Source organism: Poecilia formosa, unplaced genomic scaffold (genome assembly GCF_000485575.1).
Source record: "Poecilia formosa unplaced genomic scaffold, Poecilia_formosa-5.1.2 Scaffold80, whole genome shotgun sequence".
In the NCBI taxonomy this organism is placed as follows: Eukaryota; Metazoa; Chordata; class Actinopteri; order Cyprinodontiformes; family Poeciliidae; genus Poecilia; species Poecilia formosa.
This window is the reverse complement of record NW_006800019.1, coordinates 583,851-594,260: the sequence shown is the minus strand read 5'-3', so window position 1 is coordinate 594,260 and position 10,410 is coordinate 583,851. Positions and strand designations below refer to the sequence as shown.

At 38.5% G+C, this 10,410-nt stretch overlaps 1 protein-coding gene across 1 annotated transcript in view; it reads left to right on the top strand.

Annotated features, from left to right (window-relative positions):
- The window catches only part of LOC103141205 (RNA-binding motif, single-stranded-interacting protein 2-like), a 20,374-nt gene extending 11,565 nt beyond the window's left edge, over positions 1-8,809 (top strand). The window contains exons 4-14 of the mRNA XM_007556731.2: positions 1,379-1,470; positions 3,291-3,448; positions 4,840-4,919; positions 5,112-5,221; positions 5,321-5,367; positions 5,460-5,553; positions 7,010-7,060; positions 7,180-7,290; positions 7,736-7,816; positions 7,903-7,984; positions 8,062-8,809. Coding sequence (XP_007556793.1) covers positions 1,379-1,470; positions 3,291-3,448; positions 4,840-4,919; positions 5,112-5,221; positions 5,321-5,367; positions 5,460-5,553; positions 7,010-7,060; positions 7,180-7,290; positions 7,736-7,816; positions 7,903-7,980 — 902 coding nt within the window. The 3' untranslated portion in view covers positions 7,981-7,984; positions 8,062-8,809. The remainder of the gene's footprint in view (positions 1-1,378; positions 1,471-3,290; positions 3,449-4,839; positions 4,920-5,111; positions 5,222-5,320; positions 5,368-5,459; positions 5,554-7,009; positions 7,061-7,179; positions 7,291-7,735; positions 7,817-7,902; positions 7,985-8,061) is intronic.
- Positions 8,810-10,410: the final 1,601 nt, after the last annotated feature.

Sequence of the window (10,410 nt, the reverse complement as noted above, 5' to 3'; positions counted from 1 at the left end):
ACACACGCACGCACACACACACATGCACACACACCCACACACACACACACACACACACACGCACACACGTGCACACACACACAGGGGTGTGTTGGGGGCTTTTAGAACTAGTATGGTCTGAAAAATGCAGATGTGAAAAATGTCCTCATTTTTCCAAGTGTCCTGATATTGAAGGTGTGTTATCATGAAAATGTCCTGATATGTCACAAAAACAAGTGCATGCACACATACCCACACACATACCTGAGAGCAATTCAAACTTACCACTTAGCCTAACATGCTTGTCCTTAGACTGTGGGAAGAAGTTCCTAGAGAAAACTGACACATGCACTGGGAAAACACACAAACTTCATATAGAAGGACCTCTTGCAGGATCTACTTGCCACAAAGCAACAGTGCAACACCAGAAGAAATATGCTATTAAAATTAAATGATTGCTTTTCCTCTAAATCTGTCAAGTCTATGAATAATATTAATTTTAATATTGTTTTTAATTTGTGCAGCAAAAAGCTTAAATTCAAATTCTACAAAAGTGAAACGATACAAAAATTTTACGTTTTTTTTTTTAATCAAATAACTGGTAAAGTAAAAAAAAAAAAAGTAATTTTACCACAGCGATTCAGCCTATTTAGATACACATTGTTTCATTTGATTGTTCTTAATAATTCAACTGACCTTTCTTGATGTAACTTAGAGTCATCTTGCTCAATAGGCATTATAACACCGCCATTTCTAGAAAATGTGTGGAAAGCCTAGTTGATCTCTATTGGAGCTGGTTTGATCTGATTTAAATTTTTGCAGCTGAGGACGGTAGCAGTTGTTGTGGACAGAGTGGCTCAATGTCCAGGGTGCCATTTTATCAGCCGAATGAGTACTCATAAAAAAAAAAAAAGTTATCTCCCAGTTGTGCTAAATTTTCTATTGATTATAGAAATGTCCAGTCAGTGGGGAGTGGGTGACCTCCTACGCTGTTCAGAGAGCAGACATTGTTATGGTGTAAGATGATGATGATGAGGTTGGAATCAGATTTTTACATTTTTGATTTTGTGCTATTTTTCTGTTTTTTATAAAACTTGAACTGCATTTGATCACCCCTTGGTGAAAATCAGTAATTACTTAATTCACCATTTTTATGAAACCTGCTACTGTGTTACTTGCGGGAGCACAAAGAAGGCAATTTTCAAATAATTATTCTGCACTGTGTGCAATTTACTTGAAATACAGATCATGAAACCTTTTGTTATATTTGAAAAACGTGTGAAATAAGAATGTTCACTGACTGAGTGGTTTGTAAATTCAACTCGTACTTATTCTCTGGCATGCATCACACTTCCCTGTATTAACTCACATATCATGTTTTGTGTTTTGATTTCTTCAGGCTATGGCTTCGTGGACTTTGACAGTCCAGCCTCAGCACAGAAGGCAGTGACAGCGCTGAAGGCAGTCGGAGTACAGGCTCAAATGGCCAAGGTGAGAATCATAAAATATGCTCCCATAATATATGCTGGGTTTATTTATTAAAACAGCTTGATTTATCCATTCTTTTTTATGTGGGATTTTAACAATGCCTTAGAGAAAAACCTCTTTTGTATGTAGCTGATTTTCTTCTCTTTTTTTTTCCATACGGTACCATTGATCATCAGCTATATGCTGTTGGACAGAAGAGTAGTGCTAAAGTATAATAAGAGAAAAAAACTCTCTAAAAGGCATGAAGCTGCCTAATGTCATCTAATGTTAGACAATTTCTGTTTCACTAGAATGGCTATAATAAAGTAGCCTTAAATAAACTGCCTTAAAAACATTTTTGTTTTTAAAGAAAAGCAGAGGCATAAACCCGTCAACAATCAAGATAAAAGAGCATTCATTGAGTTATTTTTTTAAGAACACAGAATTACAAAACACTATAATTTTTTTTTAATGAAAGTGTAATATTTTAATCCAGAAATAAAACTTTACTCTAATATAGCCGTTTAGTGAACATGCTAACTTATTTCCACTGCATATCCCCGTTATAATCTTTAATTTGCTCTGTGCCAGTGCCCATGTGTTTGCTGCATGCTGTGCCGTTTGGGTGTGCTTCTAAATCTGTGTCATAATCCACCGAAGGATACCTGTTTCCACAAACAAGACCCCACGGACACATGCAGGGAGACGTGTGTTTTCACAGTGGTGATGGTGTCTGGGGAGCGGGTCCCAGGGGTTGCTCCCTGGATTCCCTTTACAAAGGAACTGCCTGTTCTCCCCGGTGGCTTCTGACTCAGTGTCTGAGCAGCTTCTCAGTCAGCAAGGCATAGTGCCCAGCCACCCGCCCTGTCAACACACACAAACACACACACACGCACACACACGCACACACACACACACACACACACACACACCCACACACACACACACAACTTGACAATCACTCGTGCACTTCGGCAGCCTTGCCTCAACTGGATTATCACATGCACTCACAGTCACGCACAGCTGACAACACCCTGGGAAAGCTGATCTTATGTTAAGCCGGATCACTTACATTCATACCGCCTCTCGCTCACAAAATAGCTCAATTTCGCTCAACCCTTGTGTCGGAGTTTACAAGAAGGCTCGTGCTTGCGTCAGCAGCATGCTCTCTGACTCGTTTACGGCTGAAGTTTGCACCAGGGTTTCTCTGTTCACTCGTCCTACGTTGCGGGAAGAGAGAGGAAGGTGAAGGAGAAGTCACCTTCGTCATAGGTCGCAGAGATTACACATGCATTATTCATAGCATGGAAATTAACTTGCACTGCATTAACTGACTTTTAATCACATCGCAGATGATAAATATGCATAATAGCCAGAGGTGATATAGAGTGAGCGTCTTACAAGACACTGTAGGTCAAATAAAAATTTGTTTGAATGGCACGTAAAACACAGAAGAAATTAGTTCGCAAAAACACAACAGTGTCATTTATGAGGTAATTTCATTTAGTTTTTTTTTAATGATTTCAAATGCCGATCCAGGAGAGATAAATAATTCACGTTGATTTATAAAATATGTACTTGCATATAAGATCAGGATTAGTTATACGTTATCTTTAGCAAGGAAACAGGATGTTTTTCTTCTCAGATATTCTGCTCTCACTACAAGAGAGAAAATCAGCATTTCAGACCATTGATGAAAGGAACTGTTTAATTTGTAAAGGCAATGTAAAATTTTACATACAGCATATCAATTTTTGTGCTACTTATGGTCACAAAGAAGCAAACAGCAAAGCCTCCTTTATGTGTTCACTCATTGATCATGTTGCGTCTTTGACTGTGGTCAGCAACAGGAGCAGGACCCCACCAACTTGTACATCTCTAACCTCCCGCTCTCCATGGACGAGTCAGAGCTGGAGAACATGCTGAAGCCCTTCAGTCAGGCCATTTCCACTCGCATCCTCCGCGACTCCAACGGGACCAGCCGAGGGGTGGGCTTCGCCAGGTAGAACCTTTGTGTTTCTCAGTCACATTTAGCCCTGGTAAGGATGTTTGGAAAGACGCACAATAAATTCATCTTTATTTAGAGGTGCAAAAATCCATGAAACCAACACAGATTTGAAGGGCTTCTGGAAGAAAAGCAGGCCCACAGCATCATGTTTATTCTACCGTAATTCACAGTGGGAATTAAATGTGCACATGTTTATCCATTATTTCCTATCAGACCCTTTGGGAAACTTTTAGTTCTTGCCTATAGCATTTTGATGGATTACAGAATGTTGGAACCCACAGCAGGTGATCGATCAGAATCACGCAGACGATCGGAGGTCAGCTTGTTTACTATTCTCCTGTGCAAAGAACATGTCAATGATACAGTTGCATGGAAAAATCAGGAATTTTGCACTTGATACACTTCTACCAGAAAACAGCCAGTATCCATGCAATTTCCTTTGAGGAGCAACAGCTCACAGTAAAGGAGAAGCATGATTTTTTTTTTCTTTTTTTTTTTTTAGAATGTGTGCTAATAAAATGAGGGGAAGTCCATTTGCTCTGTGATTGGTCAGAATCTGAGTAGTGTGGAGATGTGCATACATAGACTGCATTAGCAAAGTAGTCCTAATAAAGCTGTTTTTTACAAACCCACATTGAGGTTTTTTTTACAGCTCTCATCTTTTCCAGAGCACATAGTTCCAATTAAATCCAGGAAGACTTAGAAAAACGTCGTATAAATACATTTGTGCTGGTTGGACAAATTTGTTTTGTCTGCATTGCTTCCAAACAACCAGTCAGTACGTAGACAGCATCTAATGGTTGCTATGGAGGACTGATGACCCCAAGATGCCACTCTTTGCTGCAGCTCTCCGACAGTAACTTTGGAAATTTGTATTTTACCCGTCCTTAGTATCCTTCATATTAAGCCTGGTCACAAGATAAACATGTGATTGTTCATCCTTGTGGCTAAGAGAAATGGGCCTCTGTGTCATGTAACTTTGATGTACCAGAAAAACAGGAAGTTACGGATTACATTGTCCTCAGTACTGTGATCAGCTTAGGTAACAGTAAGGTAAAAGTATATATTTTTAAATATAAAAAGCAAGAATGTAAACGATTATTACAACTGAATTTTAATCAACCCATTGCATAAACTAACTTAAATTAAAAAAGTGATTTAAAAAAAAAAAAGCAAACGTTTTTGGGTGATATCAGACTTTTGCAATACAAGAAATTATTTTAAATCTTTTTGCACATCTTTACATGGTAAGTAGGAAGGATGCCGTAATTTGCAGGTGGTTATGGTTGAATAACATAAGATCTGAAGAAGAAAAAAAAAACTTCAAGTGATAATCAGAGTTCCCTGACTGTCATTTTAAGTTTGAAATGTTTTAATTTTCATAGGATGGAGTCAACTGAGAAATGTGAGGCTATTATCCAACATTTTAATGGAAAATATATCAAAACTCCTCATGGAGTTCCAGGTGAGTTTAGATTTTGTTACTTCTTGCTCTGTCTTTTCCTTTTTCTTTTTTTTTGGAAAAAAACCCCAACAAAAAATCAAACACTAAATCCCATGTTGGTCAGATCCAAAAACCAATATAGCCCAATGTGAATAATGATAGTGATGGTAACCACAAGCTGTCATGATGATTTGTTATTAACTCCTGATTTAGCGCCGACAGAACCTTTGCTGTGTAAATTTGCTGACGGAGGCCAGAAGAAGCGTCAGAGTCAAGGCAAATACCTTCAGAACGGTCGATCCTGGACAAGAGATTCTGAATCTGTGAGTTTGTTTATAACATTTGGCAAAAAAAACAAAAAAAAAAGACCTTGATAACAGTCCCCCTTGTGGTTAAATACTTACTATGTTGTTTTTGTACAGGGAGGAATGACTCTCACCTATGATCCCACCACAGCCCTACAGAACGGGTCAGTGCTGCACCTCTGGTCTATTGCATTTAAAGTTATAAAAACTGGGATTATATGACAGTCTCCAAGAAGCTGTGTGTGTCTTTGTGCAGGTTCTATTCGTCTCCTTACAGCCTCGCACCTAATCGGATGATCGGACCGGCCTCCCTCTCCCCATACATGCCTTCCCCTGTGTCCACCTATCAGGTATGACGATTATTTCTGGGAAAATGTTGTCATTTAAATGTACTCTGTTAATCTTGTGAGTAAAGAATTTGATCTAATACAAGCTGACATAAACTGATTTTTAGTTTGTCCTCGAGTCATTTTCATTAAATAAAAAAGAAATGTTTGTTCATATCATACAACAGAAAAAGTTTAAAGTAACATAGTCAAAAAACACAGGAGAGGTACGTTTACAAAAGTTTTATTAATAGGGGCTATAGTCCATACATTTTCCTACTAGAAACACATGGATCACCATGAAACATTATTTATGCCCTTATATGTTGGAGACTAGGTTATTGTAACCACATATTCACCTGCCCGGAGAAACATGCCAGGACTTTTTGCAGGTTGCGCAAAATGATGCTGCCAGGTTTTTGGACAAGTTGCCAAAATTTTCATTGCAGCGCTTGTAGTCCAGCTGCACAGTCTCCCCATTCACTTCAAATACAAGATCTTTGCTCTCCCTTGTAGAGCTCTAAAGGGACAAGGTCTCTCATATAAATCAGAAATGTTACAAACCTATGTCCCTAACAGACACCTGAGGTGGCTGTGAAGTGATCGGGTTGCCAGGCATGATGACTAATTATTTGCTGCCAAGAATCCAAAACAAAAAGTCCCTGGAAAACAATCCACCTTGGGGGTTGTCTATGTTTTTTTTTTTTTTCTCCCGTAATTACACCTCTGAATCAGTGACTCATTCACACATATATAAGTCACTGTATTATGAAAACCGATGATCCGCTAATGCTGTGTTTCTTTGCACACACGAAAGTTGCCTCTTTGTGTGTGTAATACACATTATATTTTAGATGGGAAGCCACTGCCCCATGTGGCCAAATTGATTAAAAAAAAAAAAGATTCTTGAAATGGCTCAACTTACACAATTTATGGCACAACACTGCATTCCCGTCTTTTAGAAAAATAAAGTACACTCTTCTCGTTTCAACAGCAATTCAAATTTTATGTATGGTACCTAAAAAGTGCTGGTAATTAGGTGTGCTTCATTAAATGGTTATCAACAAGTGTGACCGACCCTATAAACACAGGAGTTTTTGGCAGTTTGTCAAAACTACCAAAACATAAGAGTGTTAGCGTTTTGCTAACGCTCTTGAGCAAGAGTGAAAAGACATCTTGAAATCCATCATAAAGAGTTTTATGACAGCATTTCTGAACTATTTAAGCCCTTCATTCAACACTGGGAATGATTATTCAAACGTGGAAACATTTCAGATAACCTTTCCTGTAGTTGACGTCTCATCAGATTCCCCTCTTCAAGACAGTGTTTCTTAAACATTGTTGTGCTGTATTTATGATTAAAAAAAAGACTCGTCAAAAAAAATTTATTAAAATGATACAAGGAGAAAGCATATTACTCTTAAATGGAAGATGTGTGTTCATGCTTATGTTATCTGCCTTCTCTTCCCTGTTGCTGCAGGTACACAATCCGTCCTGGCTACATCACCAGTCGTACATCATGCCTCCCACAGTGAGTTTCTCTAAACCTCTCAGTCTGTCACGCTGCCGTGTTCACATTTTGTGCCACCACCTTCAATGTTTTGTCTGAAAATGTCCCACCAGCTGTGTCTGTTGCACTCTCCCCTGCAGGGAGCAGTCCTCGCGTCAGGAATGGAGCACTCCATGTCCATCCAGCCAACCTCCATGATGGGACCTCTGACACAGCAGCTCAGTCACCTTTCAATGGGCAGCAGTGGCACGGTAAGTAGATGTGGAGCTGCCGATGGCGTTTAACTGATACAGCTCTGCTGAGCAGCTCTTTTTCAAATTTTTGTCTAAGAGTAGAAACAGGGATGACTAAAACCCTCAAATCCGTCAAATTTTTCATGCCATTTCCATTTCTGTATGTTGAATTGGTCAAATGTCACTTTTCAGCCGAGGTGTTTAATAATGCCAAGTGGTTACCTCTCTTCTACCTGTTTAAATGTTATTGACTCAGGTAAACACAAAATTTAATTATCAGTTCCCCCCCCCCCATCTGAGCATCAGGGAAACTACTTTTTAAATCCTGCTGTGTAATCTGTAGATAATTACCCTGATTATGCTGTAGATAATTACGCTGATATCTTTACTATCAGCGTACATTTGTTAGTAATAGAAAAATATTGAGCTCTTTCGTGAGATCATTATGTCCACTTTCCTCCAGTATATGCCTGCGAATGCGTCTATGCAGGGTCCTTATCTACCCCCATACACTCAAGTGCCTGCCACCAACATCTCAGTGGAGGTAATGTCTGCTTTCTCAAAGTTTAATGTTAAAATTATGTGATAAACTTAAACTGCTCATGGTTTGATCTCTGTTGTTTCTTCAAGGAAAGTGCCGTCCAACAGCCTGTTCCTATCGGTACTCCAACAGAACACACGGCGTACTCCTACCAGCATAACAAATAAAGGGGTTGGTTTGCATTTTTGCTTTCGTTGTCTGTGCTGTTGTAGCAGAGGCTGCTTTTCATTTGCTGCTCTCTGTCTCAGATCTTTTTTCTGGAGCCTGGAGTGACTGTCCAAGGGGCCAAAAGTGCTGAAGTTTTGGCTTTGAGTCTCTCCACATAAGGCGTCAGAAACTTGGAGGGCAGGCAGACATGGACTGTTCTACATAAAGGACAAAAAAAAAAAAGAGACATTTTCCATGAACTCATACTTCAAACCAAACTGGAGAATAGTGGGAAAAGAGGACGAACTGAACTGAACTGTCTATTTTGATAAGAAGTCCAACACACTACACACTTTAAAGGTTTTACATCCCTCATACTGGTTTCCGATGTTACGCCAGTGACCAAGAAGGAAACCAGGAAAATAATATCATGTTTTGTTTTGACATTTTGTAAAGTAAGCTGAGATACCCTTCCCCTTTTTGTCTGATATTCTCAGATGTCTAACTGCCTTTTTGTACATTGTTTTTCCAGTTTTGGCTTTTCTTTGTTTTGTTTTTTTTGTTGTTTTTTTAGTTCTGATCGGTGCAAATATTTGATTGAAGTACTTTTAAGCTGACAGCTCTTTTATTCTCTTGGACAGATGGCAAGTTTATCAGTCAAAAAGCCTTATTTAAGCTGGTGTGGCTCAAATAATTTATAGTCTCAACAAAGCTTCAGACAATCACACAATAAGAAGATTTCAAGATAGGGAAAACCTTGATGACAGATTTGTCTCTGGAGACTTCCTGTAAAAGAATGGCATAGATTTAAAGCATTCCAGATTACAGAGGCATGCAAAAAAAAAAAAATTCTTTAAATTTCTTGTTGCATGCATGTAGCTCCGCAGCCAAAGGACATGACTCACAATAGTCATAAACTTAAAGACATCATGTTTAATTTATTTTCATGTAATGATTCCTAAGATGGGCAGAAAATGTGCTTTTTGTCTGTGTTTCTGCCTTTTGGTTTTTGGTCCTTAGTTTGCAGGCAGTGATTAAGATTTTAAAGACTTCACTTTTGCATGACAATGTATTGTCAGTTATAAAGAATATCCGCTCTGAGTTGTTCCACACAGTACAATCCAAAGCTGGTTTAACAGGGATCAAGACACACATAGCTGCCTGTAAATAAGAGTCACACATGCATTCAGACTTCCTTTGGATTTCCTTTATCATCAATGAAGAATCGCCTCAGTTATTTTGCTCGCGTCAGTCCAACTGCTCTGGAGTTTTTCTCACGTCCATTTAAGAAAAGATGAAGCAGATTTTCTCCAGAACCCCATGAAATGGATTCTAAGAAACAGGAATGAAATGCTTGCAATTAGAATAAGAAGACTGTGGCTCTGACATGTTTTATAGAAAAAACAAAACAAAACAAAAACAAAACACTATTAAGGTGATTTTTTGGGGGGCCAGTATAGAGAAGTTTTAAATCTGTACTGGCCTTTGCTGTAAGTTGGCCTATTTTGGTTTTAACCTTTGTTGTTTGAAACATTTGTTATTTAAAGGTTTTCTTTACACACACACACACACACACACACACACACATATATATATATATATATATATATATATATACTTTTTAAAAAAATCCTATTTTTCAGAGGCTTTGATTTTATTTTTGATAGGGTGTTGTGTTGAAAAGTAGATTGAAGAGATTTCCTTTTTTTCTTTTCTTTTTCTTATTATTTCTGATCATTTGTATGTTCGAGTTTCTCTATTGATGTAAAAAAAAAATAAGGCTTTAATATGCTCAGAGACACTTTTCATTCCGTCTTGTGTCACACATGTTGGCACTTTACAAGCCTGACTCCAGATCATTCGTAATGTCAGATTCAGATTGTTACACAGTTGAATCCAATGCAGTTGGGATCAGTGAAAAAAAAGAAAAAAAATCCTCAAAACCTCAACTTACCTCATTCTGCTCAAGCAACGTAGTCTTAGTTCTGTGTGTAAGGTTTTACGGCAGTCACCACCTACAGACTGCCCACAGCTGGTACTGTGTCTTCATCCTTTAACCCATCTGTCCATTATTCTGAAACTATGTCCGATGTCTGGTGATCTATGCAATTAATTTATTATCTGAGTAAATGCAATACTAAAAACACCCAAAAGACACCTCAGATTGCTTCACTTTTACGGCTTTCACCTTTCTTCATAAATATGTTTTACTTTTTTTAAGCACATTTGTTTGGGCTTATGCTTTTTAAAGTACCTTCAGTTGGTAGAGAAAGTGCCTGATTGACCGGCGTTTTCTCTGTAAATAGTGCCCATGATGGTTGCCCTGCCACTCTTCTTCCTGTTGCTGTGCACTGCCGGTCAGCTGGCTAAAAGAAGGCTACTATGTTTTTCCCACACTGACGGAAAACCCCCCCCCCAATTCAGACCAATAGTCAAGTTGTGGAAAACTA